The 24,034-nt window shown below is 34.6% G+C and overlaps 5 protein-coding genes across 5 annotated transcripts; 3 read left to right on the plus strand and 2 right to left on the minus strand.

Moving 5' to 3' along the window:
• The first annotated feature begins 516 nt into the window (after positions 1-516).
• On the plus strand, positions 517-1,699 carry LOC134237119 (uncharacterized). The gene is made up of 3 exons (XM_062719219.1): positions 517-725; positions 815-1,060; positions 1,463-1,699. Exons 1-3 carry the CDS (start codon positions 531-533, stop codon positions 1,697-1,699), a joined length of 678 nt encoding a protein of 225 aa, XP_062575203.1. The 5' UTR covers positions 517-530.
• A 72-nt stretch (positions 1,700-1,771) lies between these two features.
• Positions 1,772-6,823, plus strand: LOC134237120 (uncharacterized). The gene is made up of 6 exons (XM_062719220.1): positions 1,772-1,965; positions 2,269-2,439; positions 2,810-2,948; positions 4,177-4,328; positions 5,339-5,593; positions 6,248-6,823. The coding sequence occupies exons 1-6, from the start codon at positions 1,951-1,953 to the stop codon at positions 6,383-6,385; spliced, it is 870 nt and encodes a 289-aa protein (XP_062575204.1). The 5' UTR covers positions 1,772-1,950; the 3' UTR covers positions 6,386-6,823.
• A 47-nt stretch (positions 6,824-6,870) lies between these two features.
• LOC134237121 (universal stress protein Sll1388-like) lies at positions 6,871-9,775 on the minus strand. Its single transcript, XM_062719222.1, has 4 exons — positions 9,684-9,775; positions 7,960-8,040; positions 7,524-7,630; positions 6,871-7,100 (listed from the first exon to the last, which is right to left on the minus strand). The coding sequence occupies exons 1-4, from the start codon at positions 9,760-9,762 to the stop codon at positions 6,873-6,875; spliced, it is 495 nt and encodes a 164-aa protein (XP_062575206.1). The 5' UTR covers positions 9,763-9,775; the 3' UTR covers positions 6,871-6,872.
• Positions 9,776-12,293: 2,518 nt separating this feature from the next.
• LOC134237122 (hippocalcin-like protein 1) lies at positions 12,294-16,455 on the plus strand. Its single transcript, XM_062719223.1, has 2 exons — positions 12,294-12,793; positions 16,019-16,455. The coding sequence occupies exons 1-2, from the start codon at positions 12,410-12,412 to the stop codon at positions 16,196-16,198; spliced, it is 564 nt and encodes a 187-aa protein (XP_062575207.1). The 5' UTR covers positions 12,294-12,409; the 3' UTR covers positions 16,199-16,455.
• A 374-nt stretch (positions 16,456-16,829) lies between these two features.
• On the minus strand, positions 16,830-23,947 carry LOC134237123 (universal stress protein Sll1388-like). Its single transcript, XM_062719224.1, has 2 exons — positions 23,812-23,947; positions 16,830-17,445 (listed from the first exon to the last, which is right to left on the minus strand). The coding sequence occupies exons 1-2, from the start codon at positions 23,908-23,910 to the stop codon at positions 17,218-17,220; spliced, it is 327 nt and encodes a 108-aa protein (XP_062575208.1). The 5' UTR covers positions 23,911-23,947; the 3' UTR covers positions 16,830-17,217.
• Positions 23,948-24,034: the final 87 nt, after the last annotated feature.

Consider the following 24,034-nt stretch of genomic DNA (forward strand, 5'->3'; position numbering starts at 1 on the left):
TATAAACAACACAAAGTCACAACTAAAGAGGCGCATCACGGAGATCAAAGAAAAACACTCAATATCAAACACAGATAGGTGATTTTAACATCCCCCACCCTGGAAAAAAATGAATGGTTGACATCTTTCATACATTTGTTGAGATTTCATATCATGTATTTTTCCTTACCTATCTACTAGTACTTGTTGTGTAAGATGTTTAATCTTGATGTGTCTTTTTTCGTCCATACCTAGAGTTTCCGTTCTGTACGCTTGCCTCACCAAACTGGAGACCTCGTTACTGACGTTAGAGCCAGCCACCCCATCAAACGTCACATTACATGTGGTGGACCTAATGATGAAAAGGGTTGTGTATTTAAAACTAAATTAATGAAAAACTTTAATTAGAAAATCACTTCTGCACGGATTAATTGCTTTAATAAGTACATGTACATGTACTGATAAGACTTGCGATGTTTCGTGAACACATCGTGAACTTTTTCCGTATTTTTCTTAATTATTTTATTTTTTAGGAAATCAGCAAGTTAAAAATGGAAATCTTCAAAAGAGTTGAATTTCAGTTACACAAGGATTCCATTTTATTAAAACAGTATAATGGTTCCGTAATCAAAAATATAAAAGAGATGAAATCATCGAGGAAAATTTTGATGAAAGAGGACGATTTTAGAGAAAATATTGGAATTTCCCTGGAAAACGAGGATTTCTTTGACGCTCTGGAATCGAAGGTAATAATGGCAGACTTAAGGTGAATTTTTACCTCAAAATCTGGAGAATTATGTCATTGATCTTAACTTGTGTAAACTTATACTCACAGAACATAATACTGCGAGTGTTTACCATAAACAAGGAGCCCGTTATCTGCTGTGACCCCCGGGCTTTAGCCCAGATACTGGTATTCACGCACGTGCTGGACCAGACTAAGCTCTATCAGATTGACCCCCGGAAGTTCTGGGGAACAGACGTTACTGACCGCCCAGACCCCGGGCTTCTGGTGAGGGCTTTAGAAGACGTAGCCAAGCAGGGCATTCTACGAGAGAACCTTTTCCCTGTACTCTGGCAAGTACGTTTAAAAAAGGTTTGATCATTTTTTTTTTTCAAATTAAAGTTAAACTGATGTAAACAATCGTATATGTATCGAGATGATGCACTTAACTGTACTGAGACAGCACGGGTAGCTGTACAGAGATAGTGCACAATTATATAGCAATACCGAAATGGTACATGTAGATGTACCGAGATGATGTACATTGTACATGTACATAGCTTACCGAGATGGTACAGGTTACCATGCTGAAGTGATTTTCGTAAGCCGTACTGAGAAGTTGTAGCTAGGGCCTATACCCATCAGTACATATAGCCATACCGAGAAGTTAATGTAGCTTTACAGAGATTGTACATTTAGCCATGCTGAAATGGTATACGTAGCCAAGATTTTATAATGTGAAGTTTGTTTTTTGTTCAGAATATAACTGACAATGAAGATGAGATCAGACGCTGGATAGAGCTCCTGGGACAAATCGGAGTCATCTCTCGATGCAACGCTCTCAGGACAAAAGATTCCAAACTAGTCCTTAACACCTTCCCCAAGCTACAAAGCGACAGGGCGTACTATGTCATGCAGGCGGATCTTATCCCGAACAAAAGTCCGGTAGGTATACATATACCACACCACACTGGAATACACATCTTACTTCAATAGATTTAATATCTATAGGATTTCTAGATTACGAGTAAAGTCAGACGAACACTTCCATCACAGATCTATAAATATTTTATCTGCAGACGATAAGCTGGACGCCATCACCTGTTACAGACGACATAGAAGTCAGTGTCCTGCTGACCTCTCCCTGTGACTTTCCCTCGGGGTTTAAACATTTACTGATTGGCGGTTGTAGAAATATTGACGAGGACGAGGCTCTGTACTCATGGATTTGGAGTGATGGGGTCTTGATGCAGTTTCCCAAGGTTAGCATTCATTTCAAAACAGAAATTATTACTAAGTTTTCATGATTTTGGAACGGAATGTTTGCGAAAGAAACCAATCAAATAAAATGTTTCTCTGAAAATTGATTAATGGTTGCTAATAAATCACTTTACTTAATTGGAACCGGAAATCTAGTGTCAAGATCCAGCTGTACCTAAATAGAAATTTAATTAATTTATTCTATATATAAAAATATATGTACATATACGACTTCAATTTTATTTTATTATTAAATTATATTTCGTAGAATTACATCTTCACGTGTTAATAATTTATACCAGCAGGTCACGACCTGTCTCCGCTTCACGGAAAACAAATTGTACGTCAGCGGAAGAACAAACGTACTGGAGCACCAGTCCAGACCTGAAGCTCTCAGCGCCATCTGGTGCGTGTTATCCTATCCACTAACGGCGGTAGAAAATATAAGACGCAACTGGGGGAATCTGGAATTGGACGTATGAAAAAATGTCTATTTTTTTCTCTCCAAATTAATAGACTATTTGTTATATGAAAAAATTTAATTATAATTTTAAGGACACAAATCAAAATCAATCAAATTTATAATTATAACAAAAAATCAACCTTAAAATAATTTCAGAGGTTTTTTTAAACTACACGTATGTACATTATTTAATTTTAAATCGGAAATCAGTAAGCAAAATTCAGCATACTCGTAAATTGGACTAAATCAACTAAATCAACATTTTGGCCTTCGGCAAACACACATGTATTCAATTTGAAAATATCGATATCACCCCTTCAAATGCCTGAGAACTGATAAAGTGCAACATTTTGAAATTAAAACACGCGATACAATTGTTTCAGAGAAGTATCAGAGTGACAGATAGCTCCAGTACCAGCCCGCCCCCCGGGACCGAACCACGGGGTCAGGGTGTGTATTTACCCATCCATGACGTCTTCATTAGCCCTTCTGAAAACAGACAGCTGTATTTTCCTGTGAAAGGTAGGTTACATGTTATATAAAACCCGTGAAATAAGTTGAATTAATTTAAAATTGTGAGCTAGGAAACTTAATTTCCTTCTGCATGCTGCAAGAATAATTTCGTAACGTTTTATATGTATTAGTATGTATATATTTACATGTTTCTGCTTTTGTCTTAAGGCCTGTTTGATTTTCATTTGTCATATAGTACATTTCAATTTAAGTTTTTCATGAACATGCTATTTTAGTTAGGCTTTGTTAATCAAATTACCCATTCCTGTGAATTACATTCAGCTAACAGGCACGTAGCATCGTTTTTGAAACTGGGGGGCCAACCTGAGAAATTTTTTTTTACTTACCTAAAAAAAAGTTGACAAGCAAAAAAAAAAAAGTAAATTAAAAATTGCCCAAACTCCAAAATCCTATTTCGTGGAGGGGGTGGGGGGGGGGGGTGGCTAACTTTTTTCAGGGCCAACTTCCTTTAACTTCCAATTTTTTCCTATATTTCCTTGCCATGAATATACTGTGGTAAAAAGTGGGGGGGCCAACCGTCTTTTCAATGGACATTTTCTATACTAAAGGTAATGTTGGCGAAAAAAGTGGGGAGGCCAGGCCCCCTGCCCCTCCTCCCCCTGACTAATGCATAAAAAAGACCCCCCCCCCCCATTAAATTCGATCCATCCAGTTAGCTCGGTTTTTAGAACAAAATGATATTCTTTTTTATTTACAATCTACATGATCTAAGTAATATTAGGCGTCATATTGTTCAATGTTGATTACATAAGGACTCTGTAAACAAGTAATATAATATAAAGAACGCCATTAAATATGTATAATGCTGAAAGTGATCTATACAATGTCTGTTTATAACGATGACAGACTGCGTAAGCAACACGCCAGCGGCAGGAGCAGAGTTAGGACCGTATTTGACCCTCACACTTTGTGGTCCAATGGAAGCCGAGATCATTGCGCCGCGTATTGATTTCTAAATCTGAAACAGAAACAATCCATTGTCCATCTCATGCTGAGTTTCTATATACACTGTACACACTTTCTGGGAAATTCTCTGATATCTAATTTCTGAGTTAAGTAAGACCAATATTTTTATTTTATGTAATTAAATATCAGATATATACCGGTAAATATATCTAGATACATGTATATGTATTACAAACTCATTTAATTGTTTTATGCTAAATGAATTATTATTTTGGTGAGATCCTGAATTTTTGTTTGAATTTTTCTTTAGACCTTCCCTCCAACTGCGATTATTTGGGATTTCTACAACATCTGACCACTCGGTACAAAGAGGTTAAATCTGGAACTGTCCTAGAATCCAGTAAAATTCAAAACGGGAAAACTGTGCTGAAATCGGACTGGAAAAGAAAATGCCGTACAAAGGTTTTCTGTATATTTATTTGTATACTGTATATTGTAAAATATGTACATGATGTAAGCTTCGGATGTTTCCCACAACAATAGACTTATAATTTTAGTTCATTTTAACAAGTTAGGCTACATTTTAACCATGTTTTGATTTGTTTTTTAAATGCTTTATCTAGTTTGTTTTTCTCTTACTATTTAGTATTTTTACTTTGTTCTTGTTGTTATTCTTGTATTAATCTTATAGAATTTCTTTTTTATACTACCACTCTGAAGAAGAGGTGGGCTGTATAAGGTACTTTTACCTTTGTGTGTTAGTTTTTTATTTCTTACTAAATTCCCATCGCATTTTTCGCAAATTTTATTGGGCTACCGCAGAGGGAAGTCATCCACCAACCTTTTACAATTGACATTCTTATGCGTTTGATTTTGTTTTTTTACAAGTTAGGATTGTTTGGTACTTATTTATCCATTGTTTGAATCTGAGGTTCTTTTCAATGATTATGGTCTGTCCAACAAAACCAAATATGGCAATAGATACCTTGGGATATTCAGGCTATCTAATAAATTTCACAATCTTATACCATTTTAAATTCTATGCGGAAAATAAAATCATACTTTAAATGATTACATGTACATGTATATCCTAAATGTTACAGTTGGGGGCGAAACGTTTGTTTTGTGGAATACCACATTTTTCACACTGACCATTATTTTTAATTAAACTAACAAATGGCAGATGATGTACAGGGAAATAGGTCTACACATCAAAGTAAAGCTTCATTAGACAAATAATTATATAGAGACAGACCCAGACTCTAAAAACGATCCTTTTACTGGAGAACAGGAGAGCAGAATAGTGAATAACAACATCCAACACCCGATATATACAGTCTCAAAATAATGGCTGCTAGGAATTAATGAAATCATAAGAACTTCGATATGTTTAGGTATGTATAAAGGAAACAGAATACCCTCTGACTTCCCTAAAATGTGAGTAATATAAAAGGGTAGTTCTATAATTTCAGGGGAGGCGAATTACGTGGATTTTGAGGGCACCAGCACAGAGTAAGAAAATGTCGTCTGCGGAGAATATTTCGGGGATGAGAAAGAATCCCAACAACCAGCGGCGGACATCACAGGTTACATTTAAGGAGCAGAATGATACGTCGGCGTTTATGGAACTCGTGAACGGATTTGTGGAGGAGATTCTGAGGAAAGGGATGGCTAAATACAGGGAAGACATGTCAACTCAAAACGAGGCCAGAGGAAAGGAGGTCAAGGTCAGGATATTTTCTGTTTTAATCAGAACAAAACGAGAGAATGTATATTAAAAATACTGTTATTAAATTTTAGAATTTCATATAACTTTCAACTCAAATAAAGGGTTTTAGAGATGGAGGAATGGGGTGGAGGTTTGAGTTTATATTTTTAGTCACGATGACAACATTCGTCCTTCTAGTACCACTGTACACCGAATTCATAAACTGTTAAATAGACAACTTTTGTGAAGATGAAGGTCTTTAGTTGAAGTTAGGTTAAGGTGAAATATCTCTAAGAGATTTCCATTTCATGGGGTTCAGACTAAATTTTCACTTGGTAAGTACTATACATTATAAGAATGTCTTACAGAGGTATTTTTTCATCTGGACGATAATAGTCTACAGGTGTACATGGGAGGAATGATCCTGTCAATAGGTACCGGAATAAAAAATAATTATCATGTATAATCACTATGTCAACCATATGTACCAAAAGATTGTATGTACTAGTAAATAATTGGTGCACTGACAAAAACTGATATTGGTTTCCCAAAGAATGTTGAACAACAAACAATCAACCGGAAAATACTATAAGAAAATCCATTTAAGCATTATATTTACTATTTTGTGGTTGAGAATTTATTTAAGATTCGATGCTTGAAATTTATTTTTTAGTGGTCGATTACAGCAGTGACGTCAATCCACGCCACGAACATGGAGACTTCCGGTGTAAATAGTCACGTGGGAAAGAAGAGAAATTCCTCCGCCGACAAGAGTTGTGTGCCTTCAAGTAAATTCTGTGGAATTTTATAAATAACACAATGTGTGTTTATTCATTCAGTGCCTATACCTGACAAAAGTATCAAAATATGCTAAAAACTAGGAAATATTTACATCTTCCTTTCGCGATCAAGAACTTTCGCCATGGATTTGTTTATCTTCTTAAAGGTTTTGGCAATGAAAAGGATAAGTTAATAGTTGGATATTGTTTATGACTGTTGAAAGCTTTTTTGGAAAACTTGTATAAATTTTTCTTGGTTCTAAATCTACTTTTTAGAATAGATAATTTCTTGTAGAATGTGGTAATGTGGTCCTAAAATGAATGTATTCATCCGCTGTCTGCAGACAGAGAGATGATTTAATCAAATATTAAAATATGATTAAAACATGCAGAAATTCATTGTTAAGAGGCTATAGATAAGAAATTAAACCAAAATAAATTTAATATTAAAGTATAGAAGTAGAAAAGATTATACATTGCAGAATGATGGAGTACGTCTATTCTAGTTCAATCGTTAAACTAATGTGCGCGGTCCGTGACATGCGCAGTGTGATGTTTGTGACGACACACAGTGACGGGTACTTCAGAATGGTGTACTACGTAATCACTAACGCTGCCCAGAAGAGTTCTACGCACTGTTCCCAGACCTCGGCTACCGATGATTATATTGTTGGCCTGTGCTTCATTAGCGAGACGTATAATGACTTCGCCAGGTTTTCCAAATGATGTTTTCACACATCCTTGTATCTAAATATTAAATAAATAGAGACAGAAAATGACAGAGAAAAATCCATAATACTTAAATAGAAAAAAAACCTGGCTATTCAGAAAAGTGCGTCCTCTATTTTGTCTTCCTTTTTAAATTAACGATGAGAATTAAATATTCAATAATTCCTTATAATTTGATTTTGCTATTAATACCAATTCATATTATTTAATCATTGAATCATACATCATGTTTATGAAGAAACAATCATCTGTTTTGACAATATGATGATAAAGTACCCCCCAGAGTATAATATATTCACCGAGTCTGAAGGGCGAGTCAAATATTGTGCATTTAACGCATCTCGACTAAAACCAGCTCCTTAACTCTTTAATGATATTTTACGTATTATACATTCTATATACAAGATTAGTACATTATATTTGATACGTGTATATACCTACCCCGTTTGACTTTAATTTCTTTTCCAATTCTATCCGTAACTTCTTCTGTGATTCTTCCTCCTGTGACATGATGTTACAGACCGACTCTATGTCTGCTGTGCCCATCGCTGTAGAAAAAATATATATTAATAACTCGGTTATAACGAAGTCACTGGGACCTATGAAATTACTATATCCGTAATTTGTTATATTCGTATAAGGAATTCATTAAATTTATATAGATGGGGATCCAAGATAACTTCGCTATATCCGTGAATTCGCAATATCCGTGTTCGTACTAAACGAGTATTCTGTAGAATCTCTTTAAGCAGTGAACCAAAGGTCCTAGAGTGCTAGTTGTTAATACATGTCCCCGTGGAAAGCATGATTCCTCCTTTAAGCAGTGAAGAAGAGGTCCTAGAGATTTTTATTTATTAAAACATGTATACATGATTACCCCCGTGGAAAGCCTGGTGCCTCTCTAAGCAGTGAACCAGTACGACATTATCACTAGTCCGTCTGAACTGCTCCAGGTACCCTGTAAGTATGAATGAAATAAAAATGTAATGGTCGCCAGACAAAATTCTTTTTTGTTTGAAGCTTGAATTATAATTATGGAAAGTGCATTCCCAAGCATTTGAATTTCAAAGTGACAAAGTTTAGGGTTTTTTTAGCTCTACTGGTCAGAGACCAGAAGAGCTTATGCGATTGTAATATGTCCATCCGTCTGTCTAGCTGTAGACTAGACTAAGATACATAATTCTTTGTATAGGTTTTTAATTTCGATGAACGGTGTTGCAGTGATTACTAAAAACAGAAATTTCTGTGAAATACTTTTAAAATTTAATGCTACTCCTCCTACACTTTTGGTCGGATTTAATATAACTTGACACACAAGTAAACTACACTAAGATACATAATTCTATGTATGGGTTATTGATTTCGATGAACGGTCTTGCCTTGGTTACTAAAAAAAGAAATTTCTGTGAAATGCATTTAAAATGCTACTCCTCTGACAGTTTTGGTCTGATTTTCAATATAACTTGGCACACAAATAGACAACACTAAGATACATAATTCTGTTTATCGGTTTTTGATTTCAATGAACGGTGTTTCCATGGTTACTAAAAATAGAAATTTCTGTGAAATACTTTCAAAATGCTATTCCTCCTACAGTTTTGGTCTGATTTCAGTATAACTTGGCACACAAGTAGACTACACTAAGATACATAATTCTGTTTATTTGTTTCTGATTTCCCTGAACAGTGTTGCTGTGGTTACTAAAAATAGAAATTTCTGTGAAATTCTTTCAAAATGCTACCACAATTACAGTTTTAGTCTGAATATACTATAATTCATCATGCAAGTAAACTACTTTGAGATACATAATTATCAGTTTTTTTGTTCTTGATTTTGCTGATTGATGTTGCTAACCCTTGGTAACTAAAATTGAAAATTCTGTGAAATTTTATGAAGAGCCACTCCACATTTGAAGTCTTATTTCAATCTTGTAAAAAGAGACTTCATCAAGTATCATTATTCTATTTATTGCTTTTTTAAATGTTTTTAAAAGTCCCAACTGCTACTTTTCTTTTATTTTAATTACAAACCAGTAGACCTACAGTCTCAACAGAGACTTCTGTTTTTTTTTCTGGAGGATTTCAAAATGAAGAGGAAGAATGCATTTAAGGGATATTTCAAGGATTGGAAGAGAACTTCCTGTAAAAAGTCACATTTAAAATTCAATGTTTATTTATGATTATTAACTATTTTGTACCTCATATATGACTAATTTTTAAAAAAATTTTCATTAAAAAAAAAAAAAAAAAAAACTTTATTATTTGGATATTTTTAATTAACCTAAAAGAAATTGGCTAAAACAGTTGCATTCGGATCATGATCTACAGGGACCAAATAATATAAGAGGAATTCCAAATGGATACGATTTATTTGTTTAATTTTCTCATCCAAGACTCGCTTCCTTCGATTACTAGATTAAAACAGACGAAAACGAATAAATAGAAAAATACTCAGTAAAGTTTTTGACAAAATATTTATGGAGTTCGAATGGCGGGTGAACTCTTGGGTGCAATGTATAGATTGATCAATTTTCAGAGCTACGTTAAGAAAAAGAAAACAATACTTGTGTATAGAATAAAAACCGGGTGATAATATACATACACTGAAATGCAATATCGGAATGGCTGCTTCCGTCCACGGCTATCACCACGTTACGGGCTGGACCATTCTTAGACTCCATACTGGATTACACAGTTTTCTCAGGGTTTTGGGGTGGTTTTTTTTTTTTTTTTTTTTTGAGCGACGAGGTCACCCCTGGTCACTTACAACACGACCCAGGATCTTTATCTGGTCACTGTGTTTACACGTGATAAAACAATGACCCACAATCAGTTACGTCTGTAGACAATATATATATATAATAAATAATTGCTTTAATTGTACAAAAACATTAAAGATGACATGTTATTGGGGAAATTAGGAAAGAAAGTCAATTGACCCACTCTCTTCAACTTCCCACCCATTTGTTACATTATTTTGAAATTTTAGATCTAAAGTTTAAACTTATCTGTAACTATAGATAAGTTTAAAGTTAAGAATTAAACTTTTAACGTAGCACAAGGAGATGGGTGAGCATGACGAGAGATAAGGCCATAGTGCAACAAACATGAAGGTGAAAAATTAAATCTCAATTCTATCAAAATTTTCCTTAATATTTCATTTAACATTAAAGTATACTTTATGTAAAATCTCTACAACTTGCACAATCTCATGAAAATTGAAGTTATTTGCCAATGAAATATTATACACACACGAAAGAGGACAAAACAAGTCATTTTTTCACACTATAACACTATTTTTCGTTATGAGTGGGTCTTCTCTCCATTTTTTTGAAAGGTAATCCTCAAAGTTTGCATAAAAACATACATATTTTGGTTTCCAAAATTATGGAGCAATGACCCACTATACCTAAAAAGTATATGTTTATGACATAACTTTCGTATCTTTTCGAGAAATACTTGAAGTCCCTTAAGTCAATGGTCATACATGATTTAAATGCCACACTACATCAGGACTTATGTAGCGTAGTGGTTAGCGTGCTAGTCTCAATAGAGAATGCAACTCAGGATTTTTATTGCCAGGGTTCGAACCCAATGGATACCACTTTATTTTTCTTAATAAAAGAATAAATTTTAACGAAAAATTTTCCTCGAAACTTTTTGTTTATCATGATTTTACAAAAATCAATGATTAGAACTTTACTCTAAATACTAAAATCACAATTTGAATATGATTTTTATATACCTGAAGCTTGTGGGTTTTTTGCACGCTAAGTTCACCCATCTCCTTTAGGCGCCTTACCTTGCTGACAGAATATGACTGACTCCTAAAATGGGACAAAGATAACACGAGTGATCAATGAAAGAATACACAAACCATACAATTTGTGAACGGAGCACAAAAAATGGATCCCAAGAAATTTTACAGGAAGGATCAGGAGCTAAGACGGAGAAAGCATCCCCTTTTGACCGGAGATATCCGCCATAAACTCTCTGTGCTAATCACGTTGGCGGAACATTTCATAGACAAACTTAGTATAAATTAAGATAATTAACAGTTGGTATGAAACATATTTGCCAAAATTCCATCCAGTTAGTTATATTTGTCATCAATGTCATTATAACGGTCATAGAGTTTACGAAATGCTGACTGTAAAAAATTGGTTGAAATCCCTGTAATATCAACCTACTTTTCATTAGCCTGTCTTGGATTGAAATTTGGTCGTATTCAGAGCATACTTAAGTCGGAAGATGCTAATACCATCTACAAGGTGATAAATAGTGGATTCCTACTACGTAAAATATAAAGAAAGTTGATGACGGAAAAACTATCGGCATCTCGTTTGTCCTTCAGTTTAGTTGTAAGTTTACCTTTGTCGTGTATATGAAAGTGGGGTGGCTAATTGAAAGTGAGGTGGCTAATTGAAAGTGAGGTGGCTAATTGAAAGTGAGGTGGCTAATTTAAAGTGGGGTGGTTCAAACCTAGTATATATTTACAATATTTTAAGTGAAGTTTTTCTATTTTTTGTAAATCCCCATATTTCACATCCATATAACAATATTGAAAGTGGGGTGGCTAATTGAAAGTGAGGGAGAGGGGCTAAAAAGGTTAACCTCAATTTTCAATGCCTATATTATGTCTATCTTTGCAAAATAGGGGGCTAACTCCCTTCTAGCCCTAGCCCCCTGGTTCCGACGCCTATGACCTTTTTGACAATACCGGGGTATACTGCACCCACCAAGAGTGGGGTGGGGGGTGATTCTATGATAATTTTCTATTGTACAAAATAACCCCCCCCCAATGCTTCATGTCTGATTTCCTGTACTCGCAATGTGTTACCCAAAGATATGAGAATAATTATCATACATATGTATCTACAGTAATTTGTTTTTGACGATTACTTTTAAATATTGTTCCAATAGTTTTTGTAGTACATACCGGGTAATTTATACTAGTAGGTAAGAAAAGATGTCGACTTTAAACTCGTGTTACAATATGACCCTACCCTTTATTTATTTTTTACAGTGCTAGTGTTCTTATATTTGTATTGTTTTTCCACATGTATACATTGTTTTGGGTCTCACAACATGGATGTATACAGATTTACCGATACAGCGCGCCTCTTTTTTATGTATTTAAATCGCCGTTTGACCGACTTATTTGGAAGTTTGTTGAGCGTTAAATCGATATTGTCTAATTAGATATTAACAGGGATGCATTGTATTTCAAAAAACACGTTTATAAAAATTCAATCAGGCATGTATAAACTTAAAGATTAAAGCTTGTTTTGAGCTGAATTTGGTAGTAATAGTAGCATACCGCATTTAATGAAAATGGGACAACGTCATAGTAAATTGGCTCCGAAAACTTTAGCCGAGCTGAGAGATCAGACGAACTTCACTGTGGAGGAACTTAATGAGTGGTATAAAGAATTCAGAAGTAGCTGGCCGAAAGGAGCCCTGACAGTGGACGAGTTTAAGAAGGCCTACTCCACTTTCTTCCCGCTAGGGGACGCCTCGGAGTTCGCCAAACACGTGTTCCGGGTTTTTGATCAGAATGATGATGGTTTGCTGGACTTCCGGGAATTCGTCTGCGGGTTTAGTGTCGTCCTGAGAGGAAGTGTTGACGACAAACTGTCCTTCAGTTTCCAAATCTACGACATTAACGGCAACGGATTTATCACCAGAGACGAAATGAAGGAGGTGCTTTCTGTACGTATAAAGATTTAGCTAAAATTTGAACTTCGTTGCATCTTGGTCTTTGCAGCATATTTGAAATTTTACCGCGAGATAGTAGATCATGCATGCAGTTGTATCGTGGGCCTTTTATTACGCTTTAAAGTTTTTTTTTTGTACTTTAGTTCATAAATTATAAATTTTCACGACATTAACTTTATAATTAACAATGTAAACATCTAAATCCTTCAAGAAAGAATAGGGGCACGCGAATAAGCCGAAAATATCAATGCTGAAAATACGTCAATGAATAAAAGAGAGCAAACCATTCAATTAGAAATACTTAGAAATCAACGAAATACTTCATTTATTATTGAAACAATATGCTACAGTTTCAGTAGCCTTGAAAGTATTTACTAATAGAATAGCATGTGCCCAATGAAATTTCTCTGTAATTTAGGCGATATACAAGATGGAGAGCGCGCTGTCACCTGACGTGTGTGTAGTATTATAATAGTAAATCTACCTTTCTCTGTAATTTAGGCGCGCTGTCATCTGACGTGTATCTAGTTTTATAATAGTAAATCTACCTTTCTCTGTAATTTAGGCGCGCTGTCAGCTGACCTGTATGTAGTATTATAATAGTAAATCTACCTTTCTCTTGAATTTAGGCGCGCTGTCACCTGACGTGTTTCTAGTATTATAATTGTTAATCTACCTTTCTCTGTAATTTAGGCGCGCTGTAACCTGACGAATTTCTAGTATTATAATTGTAAATCTACCTTTCTCTGTAATTTAGGCGCGCTGTAACCTGACTTATTTCTAGTATTATAATTGCAAATGTACCTTTCTCTGTAATTCAGGCGCACTGTCAGCTGAGGTGTATGTAGTATTATAATAGTAAATCTACCTTTCTCTGTAATTTACGCGCACTGTCAGCTGACGTGTATGTAGTATTATAATAGTAAATCTACCTTTCTCTGTAATTTAGGCGCACTGTCAGCTGACGTGTATGTAGTATTATAATAGTAAATCTACCTTTCTCTGTAATTTAGGCGTACTGTCAGCTGACGTGTATGTAGTATTATAATAGTAAATCTACCTTTCTCTGTAATTTAGGCGCGCTGTCACCTGACGTGTATGTAGCATTATAATAGTAAATCTACCTTTCTCTGTAATTTAGGCGCGCTGTCACCTGACGTGTTTCTAGTATTATGATAGTAAATCTGCCTTTCTCTGTTTGATGCGCGCTGTCACCTGACGTGTATCTAGTATTATAATAATAAATCTACCTTTCTCTGTAATTTAGGCGCACTGTCAGCTGATGTGTATGTAGTATTATAATAGTAAATCTACCTTTCTCTGTAATTTAGGCGCACTGTCAGCTGACGTGTATGTAGTATTATAATAGTAAATCTACCTTTCTCTGTAATTTAAGCGCGCTGTAACCTGACGTGTATGTAGTATTATAATAGTAAATCTGCCTTTCTCTGTAATTTAGGAGCGCTGTCACCTGACGTGTTTCTAGTTTTATTGTAGTAAATCTACCTTTCTCTGTAATTTAGGCGAGCTAGCTATCAGCTAACGTGTATCTAGTATTATAATAGTAAATCTGCCTTTCTCTGTAATTTAGGCGCGCTGTCACCTGACGTGTTTCTAGTTTTATTATAGTAAATCTACCTTTCTCTGCAATTTAGGCGAGCTAGCTGTCAGCTAACGTGTATCTAGTATTATAATAGTAAATCTGCCTTTCTCTGTAATTTAGGCGCGCTGTCACCTGACGTGTTTCTAGTTTTATTATAATAAATCTACCTTTCTCTGTAATTTAGGCGAGTTAGCTGTCAGCTAACGTGTATCTAGTATTATAATAGTAAATCTACCTTTCTGTGTTATTTAGGCGCGCTGTCACCTAACGTATTTCTAGTATTGTAATCGTAAATCTACCTTTCTCTGTAATTTAGGAGCGCTGTCACCTGACGTGTTTCTAGTTTTATTATAGTAAATCTACCTTTCTCTGTAATTTAGGCGAGCTAGCTGTCAGCTAACGTGTATCTAGTATTATAATAGTAAATCTACTTTTCTTTTTTATTTAGGCGCGCTGTCACCTAACGTATTTCTAGTATTATAATCGTAAATCTACCTTTCTCTGTAATTTAGGCGCGCTGTAACCTGACGTATTTCTAGTATTATAATTGTAAATCTACCTTTCTCTGTGATTTAGGCGCGCTGTAACCTGACGTATTTCTAGTATTATAATTGTAAATCTACCTTTCTCTGTAATTTAGGCGTGCTGTCACCTGACGTGTATCTAGTATTATAATAGTAAATCTACCTTTCTCTGTAATTTAGGCGCACTGTCAGCTGACGTGTATCTAAAATTATAATAGTAAGTCTACCTTTCTCTGTAATTCAGGCGTGCTGTAACCTGACGTATTTCTAGTATTATGATTGTAAATCTACCTTTCTCTGTAATTTAGGCGCGCTGTCATCTGACGTGTATCTAGTTTTATAATAGTAAATCTACCTTTCTCTGTAATTTAGGCGCGCTGTCATCTGACCTGTATCTAGTATTATAATAGTAAATCTACCTTTCTCTTGAATTTAGGCGCGCTGTCACCTGACGTGTTTCTAGTATTATGATTGTTAATCTACCTTTCTTCGTAATTTAGGCGCGCTGTAATTTAGGCGCGCTGTAACCTGACGAATTTCTAGTATTATAATTGTAAATCTACCTTTCTCTGTAATTCAGGCGCACTGTCAGCTGAGGTGTGTGTAGTATTATAATAGTAAATCTACATTTCTCTGTAATTTACGCGCACTGTCAGCTAACGTGTATGTAGTATTATAATAGTAAATCTACCTTTCTCTGTAATTTAGGCGCACTGTCAGCTGACGTGTATGTAGTATTATAATAGTAAATCTACCTTTCTCTGTAATTTAGGCGTACTGTCAGCTGACGTGTATGTAGTATTATAATAGTAAATCTACCTTTCTCTGTAATTTAGGCGCGCTGTCAGCTGACGTGTATGTAGCATTATAATAGTAAATCTACCTTTCTCTGTAATTTAGGCGCGCTGTCACCTGACGTGTTTCTAGCATTATAATAGTAAATCTGCCTTTCTGTGTAATTCAGGCGCGCTGTCAGCTGACGTGTATGTAGTATTATAATAGTAAATCTACCTTTCTCTGTAATTTAGGCGCGCTGTCAGCTGACGTGTTTCTAGTATTATAATAGTAAATCTGCCTTTCTCTGTAATTTAGGCGATGTACAAGGTGGAATGCGCGCTGTCAGCTGACCCCACGAGAGACGACCCGGAAGAGAGAACCGACGCCATCTTTAATCAGATGGACATTAATTGTGATGACAACTTGTCCCTGGAAGAATTCGTACAGGGGATCAAAAAGGACCCCCACATCCTTAAAATACTGGAAATCCAGTGACACGAGATGAAAACGGCTAATTGTTTGCTTTGTGAACTTTAATGCCAATTAATAAACTGATTTAGGACACTAAAGAGTGTAAAGAGCTCGTGTTCAATGTATTGAAATGTCTCGATATATACATATTTATGTGTAACTGGCTGGTTGTACATGCATCAATCAATTATTTATTCCATTGCATTTAAAACTGTTTTCGAATAATACTAATCAATACATGTACATTTAAATATCTACACATCTTTTAGTTAATTGATACGTCAGTGTTTAATATATATTCTTTGTATTTTTTGATTTTTTACTCTTATTAAACTGAAGAAAAAGAAAAATTCAAATGACTGCTGTTTTACCAACAATTAAAATTCAATAAATATCCACTGTTTAATACCTCAATGTTTTACACTGTTTTTATATAGAACTCCACTTAATTGTACTTCATCACGCTAACGCACAAACCACCGTGACGTCACTGCACTTAACTTTGGGGTATCATAAAATATCAAATGAGTCATATCCACGGGATAAACATGGGATAAATAATTAATAAATATCATAAAATTTATTGAATATATATATATATATATATATATTCCTTTAAAACTTCAAAGACTAGGGGAAGTAGAAAACAGAAATGTTAAACACTGTGTAATTGTCCCTTTTTATCTCAAGCCATTATTGACTACATTTTCACTTTTTCTTTGTACATTGTTCTAATTTCATATAAAACACACAAATTGTAAGCAAAGTCAACTTGATACAGTCATGTACATTTCACATAGATCGACGGTTATTGCTTTATTTTGACATTGATACAAATATCTTTAAGTTACTAGTTACATGATAGAGCTTCAAAATTGACTTACTTCAAGTCCCATTAATATACATTACAATACTAAATAAACAATATTTTAGCTTTGAAATAGACTCACTTCAAGAATATTAATGAAACACGCCGCCACCTCTACACAAGGTAAAGCTATAATTAGTAACTAGCATCACATGGTTTGTAATCTGTTTTTTTTTCACTTCCGGTCCCCTAGAATCTCGTGCACGTGACTCGGGTGGCGACACACGACGACGGGTACGTGGGCATGGTGGACAAGATAATCACTGACAGTTCCGATCAGGGTCCGCCGGACCTTGCCCATCCCACGACAGCCGCAGATGATGACGTCAGCATTCTCTCGCTCCGCAGTGGACACCACGAATTCACCTGGTTTACCTACCCCTGTTTTAACTGAGCCGGTTAACTGAAAAAAGAATTTTAAAAATCAGTTAATAATTCTAATCTTTATTGTGAAAATAAGGCGTCGTAAAAATTGTGACATTCAATTTCAACATACACCATTATATGATCAGACTCTGTATTTCTTTGTTGTGATATAATTCTTGTTGAATATCACTGTGCGTCTTTTAAAATGATCACTACTATCTACTACAGTGCTAGAACAACATTTTCAGTTTTGTTGTGTGATAATGGATGTAGGTATCAATGTAATCATTATCTTTTGATCCTAGTGTACCTTATTCTGTGAATATGTATTAAAATTTACACACAGTATAATTAAGTTATAATGTATACTGTATTCTGTGTATACCTTATTCTGTGTGTACCTTATTTTGTGTATACCTTATTCTGTGTGTACCTTATTCTGTGTGTACCTTATTCTGTGTATACCTTTTTATGTGTATACCTTATTCTGTGTATACAATTAAATTCTTAATTAAAAACTTGGATTGTAACTGTGTGTATCCTATATTCAGAACACATTTATATACCTTTTAAAATTCTGTGTGTACATTAAAGCATTGTGAAGTTCTGTACAGTACATCAGGAGATTCTGTGTGTACCTTATTAGACAAAAGCACTGTGTACCATATATCTGTGTGTCACAGCTTTTTTCTGTGTTTATCTCCATATTGGAAAAGGACTGTGTGTACCTTTTACTGTGTACCATTATTCTGTGTGTACCGGATTTTGTAAACCTTATTCTGTGTACCCAATATTCTGTGTACCACTTTCAGGCTGTGTGTTCCTACATACTTTACATGTGTATAGCTTATTCTGTGTATACCTTATTCTGTATATGTCTTTTAAAATGACCTTATCTACTACAGTGTACAACATTTTCAGTTTTGTTGTGTATGGATGTATAGGTATCAATGTACATTATCTTTTATTCTGTGTACCTTATTCTGTGTGTACACTTAGTATAACTTATAATGTATACTGTATTCTGTGTATAGCTTGTTCTGTGTGTACCTTTTTCTGTGTGTACCTTATTCTGTGTGTATACTGTATACCTTATTCTGTGTGTACCTTATTCTGTGTACCTTATTCTGTGTATACCTTATTCTGTGTTTACCTTATTTTGTGTATACCTTATTCTGTGTGTACCTTATTCTGTGTGTACCTTATTCTGTGTATACCTTATTCTGTGTACCTTATTCTGTGTATACCTTATTCTGTGTATACCTTATTCTGTGTACCTATATACTGTGTGTATAGCTTGTTCTGTGTATACCTTATTCTGTGTTTACCTTATTTTGTTTGTACCTTATTCTGTTTGTAACTTTTTTTGCGTACCTTATTCTGTGTATCTTATTCTGTGTTTACCTTATTCTGTGTACCTTATTCTGTGTGTACCTTATTCTGTGTATACCTTATTCTGTGTATACCTTATTCTGTATGTACCTTATTCTGTGTATACATTATTCTGTGTGTACCTTATTCTTTGTACCATATTCTTTGTATAGCTTGTTCTGTGTATACCTTTTTCTGTGTGTACCTTATTCTGTGTATACCTTATTCTGTGTGTACCTTATTCTGTGTACCTTATTCTGTGTATACCTTATTCTGTGTTTACCTTATTTTGTGTATACCTTATTCTGTGTTTACCTTATTTTGTGTATACCTTATTCTGTGTGTACCTTATTCTGGGTATACCTTAACTGTGTGTACATTAATTATTCTGTGTATACCTTATTCTGTGTACCTTATTCTGTGTGTACCTTATTCTCGTGTGTACCTTATTCTGTGTACCTATATATATTTGTGTGTACCTTATTCTTTGTACCTTATTCTTTGTACTAAATAGCTTGTTCTGTGTATAATTCTGCGTGTCTTAATTTGTGTGTAATTCTGTGTGTATATTATGCGTACCTTATTTGTGTATCTTATTCTGTGTTTACCTTATTCTGTGTACCTTATTCTGTGTGTACCTTATTCTGTGTATACCTTATTCTGTGTATACCTTATTCTGTGTGTACCTTATTCTGTGTATAGCTTATTCTGTGTTTATCCTGCAACTACCCCTTGCATTGACCTAATAAAGGTAACCTAATAAACCAACTACTGCCCTATAAAGTCTCGTGCATGTATTCAGACGTTCTAAAAGCATTGTGACGTCATGTATATTGCAATGTTTACGCCATGGCGTCACAAATTTTGCAGAGTTGTGCATAATTTGTCGGAAATAGCTAGTTTTACGTTCAAATGTAAATGTGCAGGATAAACATACAGTGACTGTCTAAGAAATACAAGCGATATTTTCTACACGCGGATTCAACAGAAATTGAGATTCCGCCCTATATCACGTTTTCTTACCCTCGCCCAAATATCGCTTATAAAGACAGTAACCACAGTATTTAATATATACCTTATTCTGTGTGTACCTTATTCTGTGTGAACCTTAATCTGTATGTACCTTATTCTATGTATATATACTTTATTCTATATGTACCCTAATCTGTATGTACCTTATTCTGTGTATACCTTATTCTGTGTATACTTTATTCTGTGTGTACCCTAATCTGTATGTACCTTATTCTGTGTGTACCTTAATCTGTGTATACCTTATTCTGTGTACCTTATTCTGTGTATACCTTATTCTGTGTATACCTTATTCTGTGTGTACTGTATTATTCTGTGTACCTTATTCTGTGTATACCTTATTCTGTGTGTACCCTAATATGTATGTACCTTATTCTGTGTATACCTTAGTCTATGTGTACCTGTCTGTGTATACATGTAGTCAAACCTGTTTTAAGAGTCCACTCATGGGAGAATGACAAATTGGCCACATAAGACAGATGGCCTCTTATTCCAGGTTTCAAACCAATGAATAAAAAATTGCCACCTAAGTTGTATATTTATTTTCATATATATACAAATCCACAATTTCAACACATTTAAAAAAATTGGAAGTTTTAAGTCACATGCAATCCCTTTTCTTACATTTCATTTTACATGAATTTCTGAAGGAAATATGTTACTGGTTTTTTTTTGTTTTGTGTTTGTAATTTTAACAGCCTTAGAATTAACATCACACTAAATCATGAAATGTTCAAATGAATTAGCATTTCTCTGATGCTGTGTAAACCGCTTTGTAGTTTTTCTAGATAACATAATATGCTATAGTGCAAGACTGACTGCTTGACTTGATAACCTCAGACAAAATTGTAATTAATGTATTGAGTTAAATATCATGAACATATATTAAAATATGCAACAACTTACTTTCATATATATAAAAAAACACCCAAAACATTTGTTTACAATAAATCATTCACTTATATTAATTAAATCATTTAATCCTGACAGAATTCAAATTACAACCCCAATTATTGGTAATTACTCATTATCAGCTGTTCATGTTTGGCTTCTCTGAGGATACGAGGTCACGTGCCAGACGGAAGTCATGTGACCAAACAGACAAAATAGCCACTGAAAACAGGCATGTTGAGCGCACGGGGCCTAAAAACACTGGCAACTGGCCGCGTTAGACAGGTGGCCACTTAAATGAGTTAAAATACAGTGAAAAAATGAACGGGCAGGATCGAAACTGGCCGCACATGGAGAGTGGCAGGTTGATTAAGGGTGGCCGTAACCTTATTCTGTGTATACCTTATTCTGTATGTACCTTATTCTGCGTATATCTTATTTTGTGTACCTTATTCTGTGTATACCTTATTCTGGGTGTACCCTAATCTGTATGTACCTTATTCTTTGTATAGCTTATTCTGTGTATACCTTATTCTGTGTTAGTACCTTATTCTGTGTACCTTATTGTGTGTACCTTATTGTTTGTATACATTATTCTGTGTGTACCTTATTCTGTGTATCTTATTCTGTGTATACCTTATTCTGTGTGTACCTTATTCTGTGTACCTTACTCTGCGTACCTTATTCTGTGTATTTTATTCTGTGTTTACCTTATTCTGTGAATACCTTATTCTGTGTGTACCTTATTCTTTGTACCTTATTCTGTGTATGGCTTATTCTGTGTATACCTTATTCTGTGTATACCTTATTCTGTGTACCTTATTCTGTGTATAGCTTATTCTGTATGTACCTTATTTATTTTGTGTGTACCTTAATCTGTGTGTACCTTATTCTGTGTGCCTGATTTCTGAAAAATGAATAAACCTATTTATGTTTAAAAAATTCTGTGTATACCTTATTCTGTGTTTACCTTACTTCTGTGTACACTTACTCTGTGTACCTTATTCTGTGTTTACCTTATTCTGTGAATACCGTATTCTTTGTACCTTATTCTGTGTATACCTTGTTTGTGTGTACCTAATTCTGTGTACCTTATTCTGTGTATAGCTTATTCTGTGTGTACCTTATTTTGTTTATACCTTATTCTTTGTATACTTAATTCTGCATGTATCCTAATCTGTATGTACCTTATTCTGTGTATAGCTTATTCTGTTTGTACCTTATTTATTCTGTGTGTAATCTGTGTGCACCTTATTCTGTGTGTATTCTGTGTACCTTATTCTGTGTATAGCTTATTCTGTGTGTACCTAAATCTGTGTATACCTGTTATTTTGTGTACCTTATTGTGTGTAAAGCTTATTCTGTGTATACCTTATTCTGTATACCTTATTCTGTGTGAACCCTTGTTTGTGTATACCTATCTGTGTGTACCTTATTCTGTGTATACCTTATTCTGCGTATACCTTATTTTGTGTACCTTATTCTGTGTACCTTATTCTGTGTGTAATTTATTCTGTGTGTACCTTATTTTGTGTGCCTTATTCTGTGTACCTTATTCTGTGTGTACCTTATTCTGTGTACCTTATTCTGTGTGTACCTTATTCTAACTGTACCTTAATCTGTGTACCTTATTCTGTGTGTACCTTATTCTGTGTACCTTATTCTATGTGTACTTTATTCTGTGTACCTTATTCTATGTGTACCTTATTCTGTGTGTACCTTATTCTGTGTACCTTATGCTGTGTGTACCTTATTCTGTGTACCTAATTCTGTGTACCTTATTCTGTGTACCTTATTCTGTATGTACCTTAATCTGTGTATCTTATTCTGAGTACTTTATCCTGTGTGTACCTTATCCTGTGTGTACCTTATTCTGTGTACCTTATTCTGTATGTACCTTATTCTGTGTATCTTATTCTGTATATACCTTATTCTGTGTATCTTATTCTGTGTACTTTATCCTGTGTGTACCTTATCCTGTGTGTACCTTATTCTGTGTGTACCTTATTCTGTGTGTACCTTATTCTGTGTACCTTATTCTGTGTGTACCTTATTCTGTGTACTTTATTCTGTGTGTACCTTATCTGTGTGTACCTAATTCTGTGTACCTTATCCTGTGTGTACCTTATTCTGTGTGTACCTTATTCTGTGTAAACCTTATTCTGTATGTACCTTATTCTGTGTATACATTATTCTGTGTGTACCGTATTCTGTGTGTACCGTATTCTGTGTACCTTATTCTGTGTACCTTATTCTTTGTACCTTATTTTGTGTACCTTATTCTGTGTATACCTTATTCTGTGTGTACCTTATCTGTGTGTATCTTATCCTGTGTGTACCTTATTCTGTGTATACCTTATTCTGTGTGTACCTTATTCTGTGTACCTTATTCTGTGTGTACTTTATTCTGTGTACCTAATTCTGTGTGTACCTTATTCTGTGTACCTTATTCTGTGTGTACCTTATTCTGTGTACCTTATTCTGTGTATACCTTATTGTGCGTGTGTACCTTATTCTTTGTACCTTATTCTTTGTACCATATTCTTTGTATAGCTTGTTCTGTGTATACCTTATTCTGTGTGTACCTTATTCTGTGTATACCTTATTCTGTGTGTACCTAATTCTGTGTACCTTATTCTGTGTATACCTTATTGTGTGAGTGTACCTTATTCTTTGTACCTTATTCTTTGTACCATATTCTTTGTATAGCTTGTTCTGTGTATACCTTATTCTGTGTGTACATTATTCTGTGTGTACCTTATTCTGTGTACCTTATTGTGTGTGTGTACCTTATTGTGCGTGTGTACCTTATTCTTTGTACCTTATTCTTTGTACCATATTCTTTGTATAGCTTGTTCTGTGTATACCTTATTCTGTGTATACCTTATTCTGTGTACCTTATTCTGTGTACCTTATTCTGTGTGTACCTAATTCTGTGTGTACCTTATTCCGTGTTTACCTTATTCTGTGTATACCTTATTCTGTGTATGTACGTTACCTTATTGTGCGTGTACCTTATTATGTGTGTGTGCCAGTTTTTTCTTAAGAATAATCTCCTCTATATTTTTTTCACTATGTACCTTATTTTTTGTAACCTTTATTCTCAGTGTACCTTATTCTCCGTTAGTTTTTGTTCTAGCTGTTTCTGTAGACTTTTCTCTTCTTTCTCCTCTCTATCCAGTATATCACAAACCGTTTTCACATCAGACATACCCAAAGCTGGAATCCAAGTTTTCAGAGATAATCAAATTTGATTAATTGTAAATTTCATTTAAGTGGACAATTTTTAAACATTAAATATAAGTTGGTAGTGCTAATTGAATACTCTGTCCTTC

Source organism: Saccostrea cucullata, unplaced genomic scaffold, assembly GCF_032062105.1.
Source record: "Saccostrea cucullata isolate Sc308-1 unplaced genomic scaffold, CSIRO_AGI_Scuc_v1 ctg8678, whole genome shotgun sequence".
Lineage (NCBI taxonomy): Eukaryota > Metazoa > Mollusca > Bivalvia > Ostreida > Ostreidae > Saccostrea > Saccostrea cuccullata.